General features: G+C 41.7%; 1 protein-coding gene across 1 annotated transcript in view; it reads left to right on the top strand.

Moving 5' to 3' along the window:
- NLRC4 (NLR family CARD domain containing 4) overlaps positions 1-25,555 on the top strand; it is a 44,617-nt gene that overhangs the window by 15,715 nt on the left and 3,347 nt on the right. Inside the window, 4 exon segments of the mRNA XM_030921056.1 lie at positions 7,680-7,772; positions 10,528-10,698; positions 12,799-12,891; positions 13,573-13,740. Of these exon segments, the coding sequence (XP_030776916.1) occupies positions 7,680-7,772; positions 10,528-10,698; positions 12,799-12,891; positions 13,573-13,740 (525 nt within the window).

The following is a 25,555-nucleotide window of genomic DNA, read 5'->3' as shown; positions in this document are numbered from 1 at the left end:
CTGCAGGGTGGCCATCCCGCAGGCTGGGAAACGTGCCTCTAACCAAGACCAGAGACAGGCACCTCGAAGGAGGGGTTGGGGTAGACGCTTTATGTTGAATGGGTTGACTAAACATACATATTCAACAGATTACAGGAGGAGCTATGACTATTCCTGAAGGTGGTCTTGACGCATGCCTATTGAATAAACATGCATGTAACATACAACCCAAGTTCACTGTGGGGTGGAGATTTAGCATTTAAATCAAGCTTATCCAACCTGCAGCCCGTGGGCTGCACGTGGCCCAAGACGGGTTTGAATGTGGCCCAGAACAAATTCATAAACTTTTTTTTTTTTTTTTTCTTGAGACGGAGTCTCGCTCTGTCGCCCAGGCTGGAGTGCAGTGGCTGGATCTCAGCTCACTGCACGCTCCGCCTCCCGGGTTTACGCCATTCTCCTGCCTCAGCCTCCCGAGTAGCTGGGACTACAGGCGCCCGCCACCTCGCCCGGCTAGTTTTTTGTATTTTTTAGTAGAGCCGGGGTTTCACCATGTTAGCCAGGATGGTCTCGATCTCCTGACCTCGTGATCCGCCCATCTCGGCCTCCCAAAGTGCTGGGATTACAGGCTTGAGCCACGGCGCCCGGCCCATTTGTAAACTTTTTAAAAACATTATGAGTTGTTGTTTTTGCAAATTTTTTTTTTTTTTTTTTTTTTTAGTTCATCAGCTATCATTAGCGTTAGTGTATTTTATATGTAGCCCAATACAATTCTTCTTCCAGTGTGGCCCAGGGAAACCAAAAGATTGCACATCCCTTTAAATGATTTAAATGTATTACAATAGGCCTATACTTCAGAGGTTCTTTTCAGAACACAAAGGTAAGCAGGTACGCAATCTCTGTAAACCAGCCGGAACCAGTCTGTGGTTGGTGGTCCTCTGATCAGGAGAAAGTTACTGAAATCACTCTCTTCTCCAATCAAAGCTGTAGTTATGGCAGGTGGAACAGGGATTGTTAGCATTTGTGAGCTGGATGAGTTGCGAATTGTTTAATATTCACAACTATCAATATTGCTTATCTTGAGACCAATGCTTGTTTAGCTACCAAAGAAGAAAAATCTGTGGCGGTTATGGCACAGTTTATTCTTAAAATTTTTTTTTTTCGAGGTAGGGTCTTGCTCTGTCACCCAGGTGGGAGTGCAGTGGTGCGATCACAGTTCATTGCAGCCTCAACCTCCTGGGCTCAGTCGATCCTCATTGTTTGTTTTTTTTGGAGAGACGAGGTCTCACTATGTTGCCCAGGCTGGTCTTGAACTGCTGGGCTCAAGCAATTCTACTGCCTCCACCTTCCAAACTGTTGGGATTACAGGCATGAGCCACGACGCCCAGCCTAGGACAGTTTATTTTTTAAGTGTAGAGCTGCATGACTTAGCCTTTGCCTGACATGGTCTTATGTCCTGTTTATAACTTGGTATTTTATTGCCATAAAAAGTCTGTTGTGTTAGTCTTATGATCTCTATGTTAACAGTAATGCTGATGGGTTGTGTTCAAACCATAAAAGAGAGGGAGTATGATGATGTGTGTTTGACCTCCCATCCTGTCATGGCCAGGTCCTTTGTTTAAGTTTTTTTCTGGGGTCCCCTTAGCCCAGAGGGGATGCATTCAGTTGGTGTGGGGTGGGGGGCTTAGGATTTTTAGTTTACAGCTATAATCAAGCCTGGCTGGAAATAATAGCCAGGAATACTGTGAAAATGTTAGATATATAGTTTTGCTTTATTTATTTATCTATTATTTATTTTTATAGATATGGGGGTTCAAGTGCAGTTTTTTTACATTGATATATTTTGTGGTGGTGAAATCTGAGCTTTGAGTGTAACCACCATTATTATTTCTCATCCCTTGCCTCCCTCTCACCCTCCCACCTTTCCAAGTCTCCATGTCTATTCTGCTTTCTGTCTCCACGTGTACACATTATTTAGCTCCCACTTGTAAGTGAGTACATATGGTATCTGACTTTCCGTTTCTGAGTTATTTCACTTAAGATAATGGCCTCCGTTTCCATCAATGTTGCTGCAAAAGACATGATTTCATTTTTATTAGCTTTGTTTTAAATTTTCTAGTAGTTTCTGCTAGGTGTCAGGACTTGAAAGGAAGGTAGAAGGGCCGTGGAGAGAGGTCCATGCTGGGGGAAAGTTGTCAGATTGGGAGCCATAGGGAAGATTCCCAGAGCTGTAGTCTGATTGGAAAGATATATATACACATACCTACATATATACATATATGTATGTATTTAAATACCTTTAAAATATTTTTATTAAAAATATGAATATATTAAAAATATTTTTATTAAAAATATGAATATATTAAAAATATTTTTATTAAAAATATATTGGGAGGCTGAGGCAGGTGGATCCCCTGAAGTCGGGAGTTTGAGACCAGTCTGACCAACATGGAGAAACCCCATCTCTACTAAAAATACAAAATTAGCTGGGTGTGGTGGCACATACCTGTAATCCCAGCTACTTGGGAGGCTGAGGCAGGAGAATCACTTGAACCCGGGAGGTGGAGGTTGCGGTGAGCCGAGATCATGCCATTGCACTCCAGCCTGGGCAACAAGAGTGAAACTCTGTCTCAAAAAATGAAAAGAAAAAAAAAAAATATATATATATATATATATGCAGGTTAAGCTTGTCTTCAGCAAATCCTTCTGTGAGCACCCCCATCTTTACCCAATACCCAGTCCTCCCCTGCCAAGTGACACCCTGCCCTACTTCAAGTCTTGGAGGAAATCCAGTCTGTAAATTAATCACCTGCAGGAGTTAGTAGCTAATTGTGTTACAAGATTCTCATCTGGGAAATTGTAGAAGATACCCAGTCCCATTCCCACCCTAACTATTGTTTACTTAGTTGGGGCCAGGCCAGACTCACACCAGTAATTCCAACACTTTGGGAGGCCAAGGCAGAGGATTACTTGAGATCAGTCTGGGCACAATAGGAAGACCCTGTCTCTACCAAAAATTAATCATCTGGGTGTGATGGTGCATGCCTGTAATCCCAGATACTCTAGAGGCTGAGGTGGGAGGATCACTTGAACCCAGGAATTTTCAGGCTGCAGCAAGGTATGATCATACCAGTGCCTGGGCAACAGAGCAAGACCCTATCTCCAAAAAGAAAAGAAAAAAAAAGAATGAATGATAGAAGATTTGGGGAATATTGTCTAACATGATGAAATTCCAGATTTTAGACTTCAGACACAGATACGTGAGGGCAATCTTTCTGGGTAAAGGGGATACTTCCCCAAATTCTGAATAACACTAAAGGAGAATGCCTGCCCTACCTGTGTAGACCAGCCTGGTTGCCCAGAGCAGGAATGCTATGTGGTGTGAAGCTATGGGAAGCAGGAACCTTGTTCTACTTAAGTGTAGCAGTCTGGGGTTAGTTTCAGACACAAGCAATTTCCCACCTAGCTCTGCCTTGCTTGTCACCCTGCAGAGAAATTTTCTGTCATTTTGAGATTCTAGAATTTTTTGTACAGATAGTCTTTGAAACCTCCTCCTTCATGCGGGAATCCCTCCTGTAAGATTTTGGATGTCACTAAGACTTTATTAGACTACCTTCTGTGTCAGGAAGCTCACCATCTACTCATGACAACTCTTCTTTTATACTGATCTTGTAAAGTGGTCACCTGTGTGCTGAATTTGGCCTACATGGTGTTCAGAATTATTTTGTAATATTTGCCATTTAAAAAATTATTTACTTTATTTAACTATTACTATTTTTTTGAGACAGGGTCTCACTCTGTCACCCAGGCTGGAGTGCAGTGGCACAATCTTGGCTCATTGCAACCTCTGCCTCTTGGATTCAAGCAAGTCTCCTGCCTCAGAATCCCAAGCAGCTGGGATTACAGGCGCACGCCACCACACCTGGCTAATTTTTGTATTTTTAGTACAGATGGGGTTTCACCATGTTGGCCAGGCTGGTTTCAAACTCCCAACCTCAGGTGATCCACCCGCCTCGGCTTCCCAAAGTGCTGGGATTACAGGTGTGAGCCACTGTGCCCGGCCCTCCTTCTTTTTTGTAGAGACAAGGCCTCTCTGTTGCTGAGGCCAATCTTGAACTCCTGGGCTCAAGTGATCCTCCCCCTCAGCCTCGAAAACTGCTAGGATTATAGGTATGAGCCACTGCACCCAGCCAGTTTTAGAAGGATTTTTTTTGTGGGGTTTGCAGGAGAGGGTGTTGCAGATTCCTTGACATTTTTATTGTAGACAATCATGCTATCTTCAAAAAGAATGATTTTAAATTCTTCCCTTCCAATCTGTATTCCTTTTATTTTATTTTATTTTTATTTTTTGCTTTATTTCACTGACTAGGACTTGTAGTACAATGTTGAACAGGGGTGATATGAATGAACATCTTGCCTTGTTCCTGACCTTAGGGAGAAAGCATTCAGACTTTCACCGTTAAGTATAATGTTAAATGTAGTTTTCTTGTAGATGTCTTTTATCAAGTTGCTGAGAATTTTTTTTGTCATGAATAGATGATGGATTGTGTTAAAGGTGTTTTCTGTATCCATTTATATGATCATGTCATTTTACATGAATGGACGTTGGATTGTTTTTATAAAATTATTTTTAAAATATTTTTGAGGCAGGGTCTTGTTCTGTCACCCAGGCTGGTGTGCAGGGGCATGATCATAGCTCACTGTAGCCTTGACTTCCTGGGCTCAACAGATCTGCCCGCCTCAGCCTCCTGACTAGCTGGGACCACAAGTGTGCACTATCACATCTGGTTAATTTTTAAATTTTTTGTAGAGATGAGTTCTCACTATGTTGCCCAGTCTGGTCTCGGACTCCTGTCCTCAAGAGATTTTCCCACCTGGGCCTCCCAAAGTGTTGGGATTACAGGTGTGAGCCACCCAGCCTGGATGTTGGATTATGTTACATGTGTTTTCTGCATCAATTTATGGGATCATGTAGTTTTTCTTTTAGACTGCCAATATAATGAATTATATGGATTGATTTCCAAATATTGAGCATCCTGCATTCCCTATATGAAACCCATTTGGAGATGGTGTAATGTTCTTTTTTTTTTTTGAGACGTAATCTTGCTCTGTCACCAGGCTGAGTGCAGTGGTACAATCTTGGCTCACTGCAACCTCCGTCTCCCGGGTTCAAGTGATTCTTCTGCCTCAGCCTCCCAAGTAGCTGGGACTACAGGCACATGCCACCACACCCAGCTAATTCTTGTATTTTTAGTAGAGACGGGGTTTCACCATGTTGGCCAGGCTGGTCTCGAACTCCTGACCTCGTGATCCACCTGCCTCGGCCTCCCAAAGTGCTGGGATTACAGGTGTGAGCCACCACACCTGCCATCATATTCTTTTATGCATGACTGAATTCCATTTGCTATTTTGTTGAAGATTTTTGATTCTATATTCATGAATTATATTGGTCTAAAGTTTAATTTCCTTTCTTTCTTTCTTTTCGAGACAGGGTCTCACTCTGTCACTAGGGCTGGAGTGCAGTAGCGCGATCTCAGATCACTGCAATCTCCGTCTCCTGGGTTCAAGTGATTCTCCTGCCTCAGCCTCCAGAGTAGCTGGGATTACAGGAGCCTGCCACTAGGCCCAGCTATTTTTTTGTATTTTTAGTAGTGATGGAGGTTTCACCATGTTGGCCAGGCTGGTCTCAAACTCCTGACCTCGTGATTCGCCTGCCTCGCCCTCCCAAAGTGCTGGGATTACAGGCGTGAGCCACCTCGCCCAGCCTCAATTTTCTTTCTTTTCTTTTCCCTCCTTCCCTCCCTCCTTTCTCTCTCTATTCTGTCTCTCTCACTTTCTTTCTTTCGTTAAAGACAGTGTCTCATTCTGTCACCAAGGCTGGAGTATAGTGGTGTGATCACAGTTCATTGCAATCTTGAACTCCTGGGCTCAAGCGATTCTCTTGCCTCAGTCTCCTGAGTAGCCAGGACTACTCTCACCTGCCACCACACCTGGGTAATTTAAAAAATATTTTGTAGGGATAGGGTCTAGATATATTGCCCAGGCTGGTCTCGAACTCCTGGCCTCAGGTGATCCTCCTACCTTTGCCCCCAAAGCACGGGGATTATAGGAGTGAGCCACTGTGCCTGGCCTAAAATTTTTTCTTCTACATCTTTGTCTGCTTTTCATATCCAGTTAATGATGGCTTCATAAAATAAGTTGGGAATTGTTCTTTCTATTTCTATTTTCTGGAAGTGATTGTGTAGAATTGATATTATTTCTTCTTTACATGTAAAGATTTGTGGCAGAATTTACAAGTGAACATATCTGTGCCTGCAGGTTTCTTTTTTGGGACATTTTAGATTATAAATTCAATTCCTTTAATAGCTATAAGGCTATTCCGGTTACCTTTTCCATATCTCACGACTATTGGTAGTTTGTGGTTTTCAAAAAATTGGGCAATTTCATATATGTTGTCAAATTTATGTGTGTAGATTTGTTTATATTATTCTCTAATTGTCCTTTTAATATCTGCAGTGTGTGTAGTGATATTCCCTTTTTTGTTTCTGATATTGGTAATCTGTGTCTTCTTTTTCTTTGTCAGTCTTGGTAGAAATTTTCTAATTTTATTGATCTTTTCAAAGATCCAACTTTTAGCTTCATTGCTTTTTTTCTATTGTTTACATTTATAATTTTGATTTCTGGGCTGGGCATGGTGGCTCACGCCTGTAATCCTAGCACTTTGGGAGGCTGAGGCCAAAGGATCACTTGTGCTCAGGAGTCCGAGACCAGCCTGGGCAACATAGTAAGATCTTGTCTCTGTTTTTAATTTTTATAATAAAGATGTAATAATTTTGATTTTCACCCTTATCTTTATTAGTTTCTTTCTTCTTTCCTTTATTTTGCTCTCTTTTCTGTAATTTTTTTTTTTTTTTTTTTTTTTTTTTTTTTGAGACAGAGTCTTGCTCTGTAGCCCAGGCTGTAGCGCAGTGGCGCGATCTCGGCTCACTGCAAGCTCTGACTCCCGGGTTCACGCCATTCTTCTGCCTCAGCCTCCCCCGTAGCTGGGACTACAGGTGCCCAACACCACGCCCAGCTAATTTTTTGTATTTTTAGTAGAGACAGGGTTTCATTGTGTTAGCCAGGATGGTCTCCATCTCCTGACCTCGTGATCCGCCTGCCTTGGCCTCCCAAAGTGCTGAAATTACAGGCGTGAGCCACCGCACCGGCCTGTAATTTCTTAAGTAGTATGCCTCGGTTGTTGATTTGAGACCTTTCCTCATTTCTAATATAAGTGTGCAATGTTGTAAATGTCCCTGTAAGCACTGTGTTAGCTGAAGATTTTTTTTTTCTTTTCACCCCTTTGTGAGTGAAGAGCTGCAGATTTTGAAGTTTTGTTCTTATTTTTAAAAATATTTTTCAAAATATTGTCAAATTTTCCTTGAGACTTCTTCTTTAATGCATAATTATTTAAAAGTGTGTTAATTTTCAAGTGTTTAGAAATTTCCCTGTTATCTGGGAAATTATTTGGAGAACATGCTTACAGTGAAGTACAATGCCCATCTCTTATAAGAAGTATATTTTTATGTCTATTTCATGAGCATTTTTGGCTCATGGTGATCATTAAAATCTTTTGATTGGTAACAAAAATGACAGTAATAGTAAATGACATAGTAAATAGCAAATATCCGCTGAACAGAGTCTAATCTTCTTTCTTTTGACAGGTGGTCTGACTGACAGATTGGGTAATTTGAAGAACCTTACAAAGCTCATAATGGATAACATTAAGATGAATGAAGAAGATGCTATAAAACTAGGTCAGATTTCTGTTCTCATATGTGTATTAATGTGAGTCTGATAATAAGAGGAGTTAACTTCAGGCTCTGACACTGGCTGTGTCTGCACAAGCCAAGGATGTTTTTATGTACTTATGGCTACATTGGTTTCCCTAGACATTTTCCCTACTGCCATTACAATCCTTTTATCTCATTTTATTCAAATTGTACAACACTAGATGGTAACCCTTTTGGGAAGAGAGCCCATGACGTGTTTTTAATTTCCCTCTCCCTGGCTCATTGGCTATGTTTTTATTTAATGCATAGAAACAATATTTTAAAGTTTATAGTATGGTTTCACAATTGCATAGAAACAATATTTTAAAGTTTATACTATGATTTCATAATTAAGTAAAATTTCATAAATGAAATAGGACACAGGAAACAATGTGAATCAAGAAAACTTTGGGGGAAGCATGCTTTCATTCTACACTGGAGGTTGTTTCCCCAATCAAAAAAATGAAAAGGAAAAGGAAACTTCAGGAACACAAGCAGAACACATGGCTTACCACAGGGAACCAGGCCCTCCAGGCCAGGGAGGATTCCTGTTAAAGCTGCTTTCCTTGAATGTCCCTGTTTCCTCGTGTGTTCGATTTTTTTGGGGGGGCTCTTTTTTTTCCCTACTTGAGTCCTCACTAAAAGGCTCCTCTCTTCCCTTCACCTTGTTCTTTCTTATTCTGCTTCCTGCTGAAAGACAACTCTATCCTAATGATATCCAACTCATAATCAAAACATAGCTGAAGCCTGGGCACAGTGGATCACACCTGTAATTCCAGCACTCTGGGAGGCCAAGGTGGGTGGATCACCTGAGTTCAGGAGTTCAAGACCAGCTGGCCAACATGGTGAAACCCCATATCTACTAAAAATACAAAAATTAGCTGGGCATGGTGGTATGCACCTGTAATCCCAGCTACTTGGGAGGCTGAGGCAGGATAATCACTTGAACCGAGGAGGAGGAGGTTGCAGTGAGCCAAGATTACTCCACTGCACTCCAGCCTGGACGACAGAGAGAGACTCCATCTCGAAACAAAAACAAAAACAAAAGCAAAACATGGCTGACTTCTTTTCCTTATATGGCCTACGTGAGAATAATCAAATTAATTCAGTGTTCAATAAACATGTATTGCATGTGTACAAATTACACAGAAAATCAGAGCTGGAAGAGGATTGAGAGCATCTGATCCAACTCATTCATTTCACAGAAAACTCCACTGGAACCTAAAATAGCTTATTGACTTGCTCAAGATATTACCAACTGGTAGAAAGAGGTCAAAAAGTACCTCTCTAGTACAGCCTGCTGCTTCTGCTATTAAGGAATCAAAATATGAACTCGACTAAACCAGTATTATATTAGTAATAATTTACTCTTTATTAAAGAGTTGCTGTGCTATAGATTAGACACTAGCCTAGGCAGTTTTATATACTTCATTCCACTGAATCCCCACAACAGTCCTAGTACATAGATATAATGATCCTTAAAGCTTAAGCTAAAAGATTAAATAACTTGCCCAAGTTTATAATTATTAAGTAGGGGATCCAGGAACTGACTGCAAAGCTCATGCTCACAACCTCCAACCTGTATGTACTCCCATGACAACAATGAACATTTATTGAGCACTTACTATGTGCCACATTAAATATGTTACATACATTATCTGCAACCTTCCCGAAAGCTCTGCAAGATTGATATTATTAGAATCATGTATTTCTTTTCTTTTTTTTTTTTTTGAGGCGGAGTCTCGCTCTGTTTCCCAGGCTGGAGTGCAGTAGCAAGATCGCAGCTCATTGCAACCTCTGCCTCCTGGGTTCAAGTGATTCTAATGCCTCAACCTCCCAAGTAGCTGAGATTACAGGTGTGCACCATCACGCCCAGTTAATTTTTGTATTTTTAGTAGAGATGGGGTTCTGCCATGTTGGGCAGGCTGGTCTTGAACTCCTGACCTCAGGTGATCTGCCCACCACTACCTCTCATAGTGCTGGGATTACAGGTGTGAGCCACCGTGCCTGGCCATTAAAATCATGTATTTCTTTCCTGTAGGCTACAGTACCATCAAGATAAGGCAATATTTTAATGACACAAAGTAAGGCCTAACCAATCCTAAACTGCACATTAGCTTTAGACCTAATAATAGGGGACATTTCAGAATGTTTCCAATTGTACTGTTGATATAAGGTAAATCTTTCTTCTGGTTAAATACGCTGCAGTGGATATGGTCTTCATTCTAAAGCATCAGGCAGGACTTGTGGTCTTCATTCTAAAGCATCAGGCAGGCCCCATATCATGAGTCCCAGGCAAGACTTTTGAGGCTGTAAACAGTTGTACTAGAAGCACTCTAAGGACCAAGTCCCCATGCTACCCCCCTGAACTTAGCCCCCCGCTGTTTAAGATTTTTGAGAAGATTGAAAGGAGAGTGCTCTAGAAGACTTCATCCATCTAAAGAATTATCGTAAGAGTATACATTGATGCCCATTAAAAAGACTACAAATTTACGGTAGTGTTTCTCATGCTACTAAGAGAATAAATAACCTCCGTATAAGTGATTTTTATGTGGTCCAAGAGACTGGAAAGTGAGAGTTGAAAGAATAGCTCTCTCTGACTCTTTGTAGCTTAAGGTTGCTGCAGGAAGAACATGGAAAGGTCTCTGCACAATTATTCTTTGCTTTCTTTTCAGTTCATTAATCTATGCTTAAATCAAATTAACTTGGTATCCTAATGCATTCCTTTCTCTTTTTTCAGCTGAAGGCCTGAAAAATCTGAAGAAGATGTGTTTATTTCGTTTGACCCACTTGTCTGACATTGGAGAGGGAATGGATTACATAGTCAAGTCTCTGTCAAGTGAACCCTGTGACCTTGAAGAAATTCAATTAGTCTCCTGCTGCTTGTCTGCAAATGCAGTGAAAATCCTAGGTAACTGTTGCTTCCATTAACTGAATGAGGACAGTATAACAGAACATGTGATACTATTATACTAATTCACACTAAATGTCTCAAATGGAAATTTAATTTTAAGGAAAACTGGAAAAGATAATAAAAACTTCTGGATAATAAGCAGATTGTTTTTAATGATTTTTCTCCATATTGGAATTAAAATCAACTATTGATGGATAATAGGGGAGAATTTCAGAATAACTGAAGATGTAACTTTTAGAGAAAGTGAAAAGGAAGAAAATAAGAAATAGGTGCTTGAAACTTGCCACACAACCTGTCATATAATTTACTGCCTAATAAACATTTAAATGAATGGATAAATGATTGAGAAGTGAGAGATAAAGATTTTCTGAAATGATCTCAGGCCTCTAATTCCTACCCATTGCCCTGTTAAGATGAAGTTAATGTGCATTAATGTGACAATTGAGTCTTCTGAGTTCCCAAAGTGATGCATATCAAGTATGGGGAAACTTACTGCATATTTCTGGATAAACTATACATGTGTAATTCAGACATATTTTAAAATTTAGATTTTGGAAAAAGTGGTATAATCTTTTTAAAGTTAAACTATATAACTTCTGGGAGTCTCTAAAGATCACTAAGGAAGGCATTTGTATACTAATATAAAGTTACAGCTAGAGAAACCCACAGCTGAAAAAGGCTAGATAAGTACTGGGAATATGAGCACAATGAGCACGTGCCTTTATTTCTCTGCTTACTGCTGGGCAGAGACAGGCTTAGAACTGGAAATCGCAAATGTACTCTTTTAAAGAGAAGTTCAGCAGGTTTTTTATTGTAGAGCACACAACCCAGAAGATACTTTAAGAAAAGGGCTCATACGATTGATTAAAAATAATAATAGCCAATATTATAACAAGAGTACATATTCATGAAAAACTTGTCTGATTTTTTTAAAAAGGAGATTTTTCTAGCCCTGATAGAAAAAACTTCACCTAGATTAAGCAAGAGTGATAATATGTGAAGAAAAGAACTAAGCAGGGCTGGGCGCGGTGGCTCAAGCCTGTAATCCCAGCACTTTGGGAGGCCAAGGCAGGTGGATCACGAGGTCAGGAGATCAAGACCATCCTGGCTAACATGGTGAAACCCCGTCTCTACTAAAAATACAAAAAACTAGCCGGGCGTGGTGGCGGGCGCCTGTAGTCCCAGATACTCGGAGGCTGAGGCGGGAGAATGGCGTGAACCTGGGAGGCGGAGCTTGCAGTGAGCCAAGATCCGGCCACTGCACTCCAGCCTGGGCGACACAGCAAGACTCCGTCTCAAAAAAAAAAAAAAAAAGAACTAAGCAATTCTTAGCTAGACTGGTACCATTATATAATTCATGTTTGCATACAAAATAGTTTTCCATTACCTCAACATATTTATGTCTTTGTTATTCAAATACATCTTTTGTACATAGCATAAAACTGGGTCTTGCTTAAAAGAAAAGTTCTGATTATTTGATTATCTCTGCCTTTTAATTGGAGTGTTTAGTCCATTAAGATTTAATGTAATTGTTGATATGGATAAATTTGAATCTGCCATTTTGCTATTTGTTTTCTTTTTTCTCATCTTTTTTTTTTTACTAACTTATTATTATTAACATCACAGCAATTATGTCAATAAAATCATCTAAGTTGAGGTACACAAAACCAGCTCATTTCATTTTTGTTTTTGTTGTTCCTGTTTCTCCTGCATGATTAAGGACATTTTATAATTGAAGCAACTTTACATTTTATCTGGTCCAACTACCTCATTCTATAGAGGAAGACATTGAGGCTTAGAGATTTTTCCATGATGACATAACAACTACATCCCATGCTGCTTTAGGCTCTATGTGACCTGGAATTTATTAATCAGAACCTAGGACCAATGACTATTTGCCCATTTGGTCATAAACATGGGATTTGGGGGTTATGCCTATGCCAGTGCCTTTGGAAATAATTAAAATAACCAAGGCAAGTTATGATTTGCATTACCATTAGCAGAAAAGATAAGAACTCAGAATTATTCTAAGGATACTTCAAAATACATTTATATTTACCTGAAAACTTTTTTATTTTGGATTACTTTTTTTCCCAGCTCAGAATCTTCACAATTTGGTCAAACTGAGCATTCTTGATTTATCAGAAAATTACCTGGAAAAAGATGGAAATGAAGCTCTACATGAACTGAGTAAGAATGACAATTCAGCCAAAATCAGACGCTTGAATATGTGTACTGGGTAGTCGAAATACATAGCCTGGGCCCTGAGGTCTTTTATACCCATGTGTGCCTTACTAGATGCACCCTCCTTAGGAAAATCATTTAGGCCTTTCTGAAACTGCCCTTAAGAAACACAGGCCCATGTCTTTTAAGTCACCAGTTTACATATGCTCACTGCACTTTGAGGCGGGATCCTACCTTCTTTCCTCCTTTGAGGAGGCAACTGTCAGAGTAGTTGATGTGCAAGACAAATTTGCTTAAGGAATTGGTGATATGGATTTTTAGGTGTGACAGTGATATGTGATTATGGTTAAAAGAAAAAAAAAGGAAAGAACTGATTTATACTGTCCATGATTTGCTTTAGAATAATACCAGGGGAATTAGGTCAGGATTAAGCAAGATTGCCCATGATTTAATGTTTTTGAAAGCTGACTTATTAGTATATATAGTTTCAATTATATTCTTCTGCATAATGTTTGTATATGCTTGAATACTTTCCATAAAAATAACCAAAACTTAAGTAGATTCTCATTGCAGATTGAGTAGGCTGCAGAGCCACCAAACATAACGATCATTCCTTCCCCAGCATCCCTTCGTTCTTCCTCAGTTTTGAGATCATCCAGTCCCTGAACTGCTCTTTGTTTCTTCCAGTTGACAGGCTGAACGTGCTAGAACAGCTCACTGCACTGATGCTGCCCTGGGGCTGTGATGTGCAAGGCAGCCTGACCAGCCTGTTGAAACGTTTGGAGGAGGTCCCACAACTCGTCAAGCTTGGGTTGAAAAACTGGAGACTCACAGATACAGAGATTAGAATTTTAGGTAGGTACACACATACAGAGCCAAGATAAATGGATTTGGCCCTTAGAAAGTTCTTGAGTTACCTTTGCTTATTTTGCCCCCTTATTTTATTTTGCTTCCTCTTTTTTTTAAAATATAAGTATGTCTAAGGAATTCATTCATGTTAGAGTAAGAAGACTTAAAACACCGGCCTTCCTTCAGGTTGTAAACCCTTTACCTATATAATTAAATGGAAAGCATTCACAGTATCCAATAAGATGTATTATGTTAGTCATAGTTCTTACTAGCCTTAACTTTCTGAAATTCAGCAACGCCCCTCCCTCCAATATCAGGAAATATTTTCAAGTTACTTATTGGGTATTCAACACTATATATAAAGGTGAATGTAGCTGTATCTAAATAGAGTCACAAAATATCTTTAAATAACTGTAATATTATCCAGAAACAAATAGATCTATGTAAATGACTGAAGACACCACCAACCTCAGGCAGTTGATGAAAGAAGCCCTCATACTATCTGCATTGGTTTTCAATTTCTGCATAACATATGGCCTCAAAACATAATGGCTTAAAACAATAACCATTATCTCACAGTTTCTGTGGTTCAGGAACTTGGGAGTTCAGCAGGTTAGCTCTAGCTTGACCTCTCTCATGAGAGGGGCTGCTGGAGGATGTCCTTCCAAGGTAACTTCTCACATGGTTGGCAAGTTAACACTGGCTGTTGGCTGAAGGCCTCACTTCATCACTAGACCTCTTCACAGACTGTGAGTGCCCACACAACACGGCAGCCCACTCATTTCTGGTCATTTCTGACATATCCCACTGGTTGCACAAGTTATTCCAATCCAGCATATGGAAACATGAATACAAAGAGGTCAGGCTCATCAGGGTCAACTTGGAGGCTATCATGCTAAAGCCAAGGACTTGTGAAAACAGCCTCTATCACCTTCATTTCCCTTCCAGATTGTCTAGAATGTGTTTAGTTTAGGATAACATACAATTTATTATTTAAACTTTTTTTTGTTTTTTGTTTTTTGTTTTAGACGGACTCTCGCTCTTTCGCCCAGGCTGGAGTGCAGTGGTGCGATCTTGGCTCACTGTAAGCTCCGCTTCCCGGGTTCAGGCCATTCTCCTGCCTTGGCCTCCTGAGTAGCTGGGACCACAAACGCCTGCCACTATGCCTGGCTAATTTTTTTTTTTTTTTTTTTTTTGTATTTTTAGTAGAGACGGGGTTTCACCGTCTTAGCCAGGATGGTCTCCATCTCCTGACCTCGTGATCCACCTGCCTCGGCTTCCCAAAGTGCTGGGATTACAGGTGTGAGCCACCATGCCCGGCCACATTTAAACTGTTTTTAAGTGTAAAAGCTTTGTGGCATTAAGTACATTCATATTATTGTGCCACCGTCACAACATCCATTTCCAGAGCTTCTTCATCTTCCCCAACTAAAATTCTGTACCCATTAAACATTAACTCCCATCTGCTGCTCTTTTTAGAACCTTCTTTCCTGGAGATTTGTACCTAAGTCCTTAGGCTGCCCGAGGGTTTGCCTTCCTAATGGTGCTTCAAGTTCCGGATCTTTCCTTCCTTTAATTCCTAACTTCACTTCCATCCACTCCCTCAACCCATTAACTCACATCATTCTGGTGTCATTCCTTCAGGCCCTTCCTCTATTTTAGGTTATATTAGAGTCAGGTGGCTTCTGTGACAGACTAATTAGCTAGCTGATAAATAATCCCTCTTAGGTAACCTCATACCTTAAGTGAGTTGGAAAGGATGTGTCTTTTCCAAGAGGCCCTTGGATAATATATAGATTCAGAATTCATGTTGGGGAGGTGTTTTTAGGTTGAGGTTTTTTAGCATCCTTTAAATCTTTAGGTAGCTGCCTACTTTGTCCACTCCCAAGGCTGGCCATTGAGACCAGAGAAGGAGATGGTGTGCTTAATGAAATAAAAACTGCGCTAGGCGGTAATTTGTAATTTGACTTTATTTTTATTTATTTGTTGAGACAGAGTCTCACTCTGTCTCCCAGGCTGGAGTGCAGTGGCTTGATCTTGGCTCACTGCAAGCTCTGCCTCCCCGGTTCAAGTGATTTTCCTGCCTCAGCCTCAGCCTAGTAGCTGGGATTACAGGCACGCTCCACCACCCGGCTGATTGTTGTATTTTTAGTAGAGATGGGCTTTTGCCATGATGGCCAGGCTGGTCTCAAACTCCTGACCTCAAGTGATCCACCAGCCTTGGCCTCCCAAAGTGCTGGGATTACAGGCAAGAGCCTCACCAGGCCCTCAGTTTTTTTAAAAAAAGAATTTGTGAACCGGGCATAGTAGCTTACACCTGTAATCCCTGTGCTTTGGGAGGCTGGGGTGGGAGGACTGCTTGCGGCCAGGGGCTCAAGAGCAGCCTGAGCAACACAGGCAGACCCCGTCTGTACAAAATACTTTTTAAAAAAATTAGGCCGGGCGCAGGGGCTCAAGCCTGTAATCCCAGCACTTTGGGAGCGGGCGGATCACGAGGTCAGGAGATTAGGACCATCCTGGCTAACATGGTGAAACCCCGTCTCTACTAAATATACACAAAATTAGCCGGGCATGGTGGCAGGCGCCCAGCTACTCCGGAGGCTGAGTCAGGGGAATGGCGTGAACCCAGGAGGCGGAGCTTGCAGTGAGCCGAGATGGCGCCACTGCACTCCAGCCTGGTCGACAGAGCGCGACTCTGTCTCAAAACAAACAAAAATATTAGCTGGGAGTGTTGGCACATGCCTGTAGTGCTAGCAATTTAACAGACTGAGGAGGGAGACAATCCCTTAAGCCCAGGAGGTTAAGGTTGTTGTGAGCTATGCTCGTGCCACTGCACTCCAGCCTGGGTGACAGAGTAAGACCCTGTCTCTTAAAAAAAAAAAAAGGCAATTCAGTAAGAAGATATAATCATTATATACACACACACACATATATACACCCACACATATATATACACACACATATATATATACACACACACAGACTATATATATATACACACACACATACACATACACATACACACATATATATGCCCCCAACACTGGAGAACCTACATATATAAAGCAAATATTGTTAGAGCTAAAGAGAGAGATACAACCCAATACAACAATAGCTGGAGACTCAACACCCCATTTATAGCATTGGACAGATCTCCCAGACAGAGAATCAACAAAGAAACATCAGACTTAATCTGCACTATACACCAAATGGACCTATGAGATATTTATAGAGCATTTCTTCCAACAGCTGCAGAATACACATTCTTCTCCTTAGCACATGGATTATTCTTAAGGATAGACCACATGTTAGGCCACAAAATAAGTCTTAAAAAATCACCCCAAATTGAAATCTGATTCAAGTATCTTCTTTTACCATAATAGAATAAAACTAGAAATCAATAACCAGAGGAACTTTGGAAACTATACAAACATATGGAAATTAAACAGTGTGCTCTGGAATGACAAGTGTGCCAATGAAGAAATTCAGAAGGAAATTGAAAAATTTCTTGAAATAGGCTGGGTGTGGTGGCTCATGACTATAATCCCAGCACTTTGAGAGGCCAAGGTGGGAGGACTGCTTGAGCCCAGAAGTTTGAAACCAGCCTGGGCAATATGCTAACATGTCATCTCTACAATTAAAATTTCTTGAGACAAATGAAAATGGAAACACAACATACCAAAACCTATGGGATACAGTGAAAGCAGTATGTTCCCACCTTCCCTCCCTCCCTCCCTCCCTCCCTCCCTCACCCCTCTTTCTCTCTTTCTTTCGAGACAGGGTCTCCCTGTTGCCCAGGCTGGAGTGCAGAGATGTGATCACAGCTCACTAGCCTTGAACTTCTGGGCTCAAAGGATCCTCCTTCCTCAGCCACCCAAGTAGCTGGGACTAGAGGCTATTATGCTCTGCTAATGGACCTTCCTCTTCAACGACCTTACCTTCCATTCTCCTTCATCCATTCATTCTATGAGCATGCAATGACTAGATTATGATAAGCCACTTAAAATTGTTCTACCTGCAAAATAATAAATGCAGATATCCCATTCTCAAACCACAACCTCCTGTATTTCTATCTACTCCTAATCACCAGTTCTTTTACTTCACTGGGACTTCCAGTCTGTCGATCCCACTACCTTCTACCTGTTTTTCAGGACCTCTCTATTTTGATTTGCCTTCCTACCTAGTTTCAGCTCCATCTTCCATCTCTGCAAATATTCTTGTCTTTAACAGCTGAAATTCTCATGGCCCACAGTAGCATGAGTCAGTTCAGGCAATGACTTTGAGTGATGGATGTGTGATAGATGCAATGGTGAAATGAAGAGTATAATGAGAGATAGAGTCTAATTAAAGAAAGACTACCTAACGAGATGCAGGGAGAACATGAGATGTGGAATGTGAGGTATGAAATGAAATACAGTAGATGGGGTGTACTTTCCTGACAAAACTCCAGGCCTGGGTTGTCCTTAAATTTCCCTTTTTAGAATTTCATAACTACACTCAGGATGCAGGGGAAAAACTGCAAACTTTGGAAGATAAATACAAGTTCATGCTGGCAAATTTCAACAAAATATTTAGAAGTGAATGGTAAGAAATGCTGTATATCAAAATTTGTGGCATGCAGCAAAAGGCAGCAAAAAAGAGTAACTTCACAGTGGAGAAAGCTGTTGACACTGCCTCGGTCAGGTGAACAAGGTCAACATTAACAGTGGTAATTCATGTTGATAGTATGTACCTAGATATGACATGACAAAAATAGTACTTTACCTCTATGATCTTCCTCCCCAAAGATCCATATCCCCCATCTAATGATGATAAAAACATCAAACAATCCTAACTGAGGGACTTCTACAAAAAACTGACCAGTATTCCTTGAAACTGTCAAGGAAATCAAAACCGAGGTGATTGTGAGAAATTGTCGTAAGCATGAGGAACCTAAAGAGACATGACGATGAAATGTAATGTGCTAACCTGGATGAGTTCCTGCAACAGAAAAAAAGACATTTGGTCAAAACTAAGGAAATCTGGCTGGGTGCGGTGGCTCACGCCTGTACTCCCAGCACTCTGGGAGGACGAAGTGGGCAGACTGCTTGAGCCCAGGAGTCCGAGCCCAGTCTGAGCAACATGGCAAAACTCAATCTCCAAAAAATTAACTTGGTGTGGCAACGTACGCCTGCAGTCCCAGCTACCCGGGAGGCTGAGGTGGGAGGATGGCTTGAGCTCAGGAAGTTGAGGCTGCAGTGCAGTGAGCTGTGATCATGCCACTGCATTGCAGCTTGGGTGACCCAGTCTCAAAAAAAAAAAAAAAAAAAAAAGAAAGAGAGAAAGAGAAAATACAACCTACAGAATGTGAAAAAAAATTTGCCAATCACATTATCTGATAAAGGACTTCCATCTTGAATATATAAAAAACTCTTATGGCCGGGTGCCGTGGCTCATGCCTGTAATACCAGCACTTTGGGAGGTCAAGGCGGGTGGATCACAAGGTCAGGAGTTTGAGACCAGCCTGGCCAATGTGGTGAAACCCCGTCTCTACTAAAAATACAAAAAAAATTAGCCGGGCGTGGTGGCACATGCCTGTAATCCCAGCTACTCGGGAGGCTGAGGCAGGAGAATGGCTTGAATCTAGGAGGCGGAGGTTGCAGTGAGCCGAGATCGTGCCACTGCACTCCAGCCTGGGTGACAGAGCGAGACTTCGTCTCAAAAAAAAAAAAAAAAAAAAAAAAAAAAAAAAAAAAAAAAACACACACACACACACACACACACACACACACAGAAAACAAAACAAAAAACTCTTACAACTCACTGATAAAAATACAAATAACCCAATTTGTAAAATGGGCAAGAATCTGAACAGACGTTTCACCAAGGAAGATATTTAAATTGCAAAATAAATACCAGAAAACATAATCAATATCATTAGGGTAATAATGTAAACCAAAAGTACAATGAGATACCGCCTGACACCCACTAGGGATGGTTATTATTTTTTATTAAAAGATATACAATAACAAGTGTTGTTGGCAAGCATATGGAGACATTGGAATCTTCATATGCTGGTAGCTGAGCTCAGGAAGTTGAGGTTGCAGTGAGCTGTGATCATGCCACTGCATTGCAGCTTGGGTGACAGAGTGACACCCAGTCTCAAAAAAAAGAAAGAAAGGGAGGGAGGGAGGGAGGGAGGAAAGAAGGAAGGAAAGGAAGGAAAGGAAGGAAAGGAAGGAAAGGAAGGAAGGAAGGAAGGAAGGAAGGAAGGAAGGAAGGAAGGAAGGAAGGAAGGAAGGAAGGAAGGAAGGAAGGAAGGAAGGAAGGAAGGAAGGAAGGAATACCAGCACTTTGGGAGATCAAGGCGGGTGGATCACAAGGTCAGGAGTTCGAGACCAGCCTGACCCACATGGTGAAACCCTGTCTCTACTAAAAATACAAAAATTAGCTGAGCATGGTGGCATATGCCTGTAATCCCAGATACTCGGGAGGCTGAGGCAGGAGAATTGCTTGAAACTGGGAGGCGGAGGTTTCAGTAAGCCGAGATCACACCACTGTACTCTGGCCTGGGATACAGAGTGAAACTGTCTTGAAACAAACAAACAAAAAACAACGAATAAACACAATCTCTCTCAGTATTTCCTGGCAATCTTACTGCGTTTCTGTATTTAACACTCTTTGTAAACTATTTCACACTTTTTTCTCCTCAATCAGTATTCAGCGTCTCCTATTTCACAGAGGATGTGATTGTTATTTTTTCTCTCCTTCTCCTGTGGAGCTGATAGTAGGTTTCTCTTCTCCTACCTAAGCACAGTCTCTTTAGCAGTGCTTGAGATGCCAGCCTCGCCCTCACTCCGGTTCAGGGACATCATTTTATTGATTATGCCTCTTGTTACTGGCTCTCTCCTGTCAGTTTTTAAAGTTGCTCAAATCTCTTCCATTTTAAATAAAACTCTCCCTGAGTCCTATCTTCCTCCTTTGGTTATCATTCTCTCTCTCCTCTCCTTCAAGGTAAAAGCTCTAAAACAAATTTGATGTACCCTTATGACATCTCCACTTCCTGACCATCTGCTACTTCCTACTCATTGCATCTGACTTTCCACAACCCTCCAATGTGGCTGAATTTCAATAGACACTTTCAGAAGTGTTTAATTTACTTGATTCCTCTGCAGGAGTTGACACTGAGCACTCAACTTCTTTTGAAAACATTCTCTTGACCTCCATGACACCTTGGCTACTTCTCAGTCTTCTTTTCAATGGTGATTCCTCTACCTAGATATTAAATGTTCCTAGTTTTCCTTAAAGCTTGGTCTAGACTATCTGCTCTTCTTCCTCAGAGATTGCATTTGATCTCCAAGCTTTGCCATGTTTTGCTCGACTTCCAAAATTTTGTTTCTTACCTATCAGCAATCTGAGACTACAACATAAAAATCATTGCTAGCTCAGGCATCTATTTCACCTGCTTTTTTGTTTGTTTTGTTCCAGGCTGGAGTGCAGTGGCGCAATCTCGGCTCACTGCAACCTCTGCTTCCCAGGATTCTCTGTTCTCTATCTGCTTCTCCGAATCTCAAGTGATTTTCCTGCCTCAGCCTCCTGAGTAGCTGGGATTACGGGTCCATGCTGCCACACCGGCTAATTTTTGTATTTTTAGTAGAGACGGGGCTTCATCATGTTGGCCAGGCTGGTCTCAAACTCCTGACCTCAAGTGATCTGCCTGTTTCGGTCTCCCAAAGTGCTGGGCTTACAGGCATGAGCCACCACTCCCGACCAATTTCACCTGCTCTAACAAAACCCTTTGTTAAATAGCATCTTTCAACTTAGATGTTCGAAGCTGAACTCTGCTATCCAGCCTGTTCTCAAAAAGAGAGCTCATGCCTATAATCCCAGCACTTTGTGAGGCCGAGGTGGGTGAATCACTTGAGGTCAGGAGTTCAAAACCAGCCTGGCCAACATGGTGAAACCCCGTCTCTACTAAAAATACAAAAATTAGCTGGGAATAGTGCACATACTTATAATCCCAGCTACACGGGAGGCTGAGTTGGGAGGATCACTTGAGCCAGGGGGGCGGAGTTTGCTGTGAGCTGAGATCGCGCCACTGCACTCCAGCCTGGGTGACAGAGCCAGAACCTGTCTCAAAAAAAGAAAAAAAAAAAAAAAAAAAAGAGCCATCACAGACCCTATTCATGTTCTAGAAACTCATGTTCTAGAAGCGCCCAAATTCTGGGCACAATCATTCTGCTGTATAGATCCCACTATCATATTTTATTTTCCAAAAGCTCTTTCTTAGCGTCTTATTGTTGTTGAGTAGATGCAGTCTACTGAAAAACTTACGATCTCTGAAAAACTTACGTCTTTGGAGTTTGATTTTTCTTGTTTTCTATGGTGCCTCATTTCTTTGGGAGCTGTTTGGCTTTTAGTCTCAGTCTTCCTTGTGGGAGGCTGTTGTCAAATGTCTGGTAATCCTGTACTGTCCTCTTCACATTTGAGAGTGAGACACAAGTTGATAGGGAGTTCTGTGTCTAAGGGAGGGTGATTTTTTGACAGGCTAACTTCACTAGGGGGTGATTGGGCAAGCAAAATGGCCCCTTCTTTGTAGGGCCTTTTCCTGGGGAGCAGTTCCACTTCTCCTAAGAATCCTCCAGTCTTCCTCCTGGAGCATATAAGCCCAGTTACAAGTGTTCTGGGAACAAAGTGGAGTGGGAAAGCCTATTGCTTTTGTGTGCTCCCAGGGTACCCTGACCTACCATAGCACCACCAGCCATCTAATTACTTGATAATGCATGTCTTTACACTATTTTGTAAGCCCAATGAGACAGGGACCACGTCTGTCGTTAGCACATATCCTCAGCACCCAGCATAATCCGCGGCACACAGTAGCACTAAAGATGTTGCTGAATGAATAAACAGTGAGAGCTCTGGTACTGGTTCAGGTGAGCCACAGGACAATACAAATGAGAGTTGTGTTTGGGATACAGGAACCCCCAAGAATCCGAAGCCTTCTACCCAGGGCATTTGAGATTTCTCCTGGAATTCTAATCAAGCCATTTGCACTCTCCACAGCCCACATACAGCCTATGGCTCTAAATGTCATGGATTCTGTTTCTCTCGGATCTATTCTGCTCCTCATAACATAAGCACTGCAGATTAAATGAACAAAAGGCATGCCCTTGGCTTATGCCAAATATTGTTTGTTCTTGGTTCCTGCACTAGCACACATTCTAATAATTATCTAAGAAACTCTCTTAAATTGATGATAAGATCCTTATACCTTAGTAGATAACCAGTATAAATTGCTCACCCTCTGAGGGTGGAATGGGCTTTAAATTCTTTTTAAATTCCTTTTAGGTGGTGAAAATATGTTCTGCTAGCTGAGAAGGAGAAAAAAAGTTGATCTTTGGGGAAGGAGCTTTAAATAGACACACAACTGGCAACCAGCATTTGGACTGAGTGCATGCCATGCTGGGAAGCATATGGAGGAGGGGCAAAGGCAGAAAGGACATGAAGATGAGATGGAAGAGAGAGCAGGGAGAAGGCCACCCTCCAAGGAACAGAGGAGGAGGAAGGAGGGGAAAGCGAGGACCTATGTAGTATTTGGGCTGGGCACAGGCTAAGCTATGATAACAGAGACTCAACTATACCATGGCTTACGGAAGGTAGAACTTGATTCTCTCTCATGTAACAGTCCAGAAATGAGCAGTTCAGGCAGGTGGGGTGGTTTTCCTCTGTGCAGTCTTTCAGGCCCAGATAACTCCTCTATTCCTTAGAGTGTTATTTTTGGCTTTATGGCCATAGCTAGGTCACTGCTCTGTGATCATTTCAACCTAGCAGAAGAGGGGAAAAGCAGAAAAGTGACATGGAAGTTGCACACATCACTTCTGCCTATACTTCCTTGGAAAAAATTTAGCCACACCTAACAGCAAGGGAGGCTGGGATATGAGTGGCCATATGCCCAAATAAAACCCTATAACTAAGGAATAAGGAGAGAGAGTTTTGGGAACAACTAGCAGTCTGTCTCACTTTTCTTTTCTTTTTCTTTTTGAAACGGAGCTTCGCTCGTTACCCAGGCTGGAGTGCAATTGTGTGATCTCTGCTCACCACAACCTCCGCCTCCTGGGTTCAAGTGATTCTCCTGCTTCAGCCTCCCAAATAGCTGGGATTACAGTCATGCACCACCACGCCCGGCTAATTTTGTATTTTTCATAGAGATGGGGTTTCTCCATGTTGGTCAGGCTGATCTCGAACTCCTGACCTCAGGTGATCCGCCACCTTGGCCTCCCAAAGGGCTGGGATTACATGTGTGAACCACTGCGCCCGGCCTCTGTCTCACTTTTCAAATAAATAAAAGCAGCTGCCGGCCGGGTGCGGTGGCTCAAGCCTGTAATCCCAGCACTTTGGGAGGCCGAGGCGGGCGGATCACGAGGTCAGGAGATCGAGACCATCCTGGCTAACACGGTGAAACCCCGTCTCTACTAAAAAATACAAAAAACTAGCCGGGCGAGGTGGCGGGCGCCTGTAGTCCCAGCTACTCGGGAGGCTGAGGCAGGAGAATGGCGTAAACCCGGGAGGCGGAGTTTGCAGTGAGCTGAGATCTGGCCACTGCACTCCAGCCTGGGTGACAGAGTGAGACTCCTTCTCAAAAAAAAAAAATAAATAAAAAATAAATAAATAAAAAATAAATAAAAGCAGCAAAGAAGGCCCAAAGGTGGTGTCAGTGACACTGACCATGGGTAAGAGACATGAAGGCAGAACCCTGTGAATGATCTCCTTACCTGGCTTTGCCCACTTTAGCCGCTAGCATCTTGACCACGGTCAGGCAGGGTCAATCACTTTAGGTATCTGTAAAGAAGAACCTGAAGAGCTTTCAAAACTCAAGACCTTATGATGGTGATGAAAACATTGGCTGACACTGACTAAAGACACATACTAGAAAGTACTTAGTTGCACTGAACTAACTACAAAAGGCCACGCAGTGACATCAGACACGAAACTCACAGATCTCCTCACTACGGAGCTGGTAAATACACTTACTGAAAGTGGGTAAACGTACAGTTTCAGTGCATAACTAGGTTGACCTCACCCACATAAGCTGGTCAGACAAGACTGTCCATTTCTGTCATTAAGCCCTCATTACTGGTAGCAGATAGCTTTTAGTCTTTGCTTGCTAACCTTAAGATTGTACGGCACTGAACCTTTCCTTCTTTAACTTCAACTCTTTAGTGGTCTTCTCACTGAGACAATGGAAAGGAACTTTTAAAACCTCTTTTCCTACTTGGAATCCAAAGTGAATCATGGACCTTCATTTCCATAAAGGTCAGTTTCTGGAACATTATCTAATATTACACATCTCCCAAGAAACACAAAGAAAAAAGTTTAATACACAACAAATTAACCCTCCAAAGTTGGGTGAGGTACACTAAGACTAAGATGAGCTTGGAGGAGCTGAGTAACGTAGATCGATAAGCCAGGCATACATCTTCTGCAATTTGTGTGTGATACTCTGGAATATAAACATGTAAGTAATAGAGTTCCCTTGTCCAGTCTGCCTGACTGTCCACTCTGTACTTCAAGGTGAACTTAGTCATCCAGAGAAGGCCAGGTAGGTGGGTAGGGCTAACGCTTTGCATAATTTAATATGCATAATTAACAGAGCTAGCTTTGTGAAATCCTAATGTTGTATACTGGCCAATCTGCATGATGGTACATGACCTGAAAGAAAGGTATTTTTTCTTATTGCAAGACTCACTTGAGTTCCAGTACCACCTAAACTAGTAACATGGGATAAAGAATGAAACTAAATTATTTGTGTGTATGTGTATATACACACACACATATACACACA

This window comes from Rhinopithecus roxellana, chromosome 17 (genome assembly GCF_007565055.1).
Source record: "Rhinopithecus roxellana isolate Shanxi Qingling chromosome 17, ASM756505v1, whole genome shotgun sequence".
NCBI lineage: Eukaryota > Metazoa > Chordata > Mammalia > Primates > Cercopithecidae > Rhinopithecus > Rhinopithecus roxellana.
Note: the sequence above shows the minus strand (reverse complement) of the source record. Positions and strands in the feature narration are given on the sequence as shown.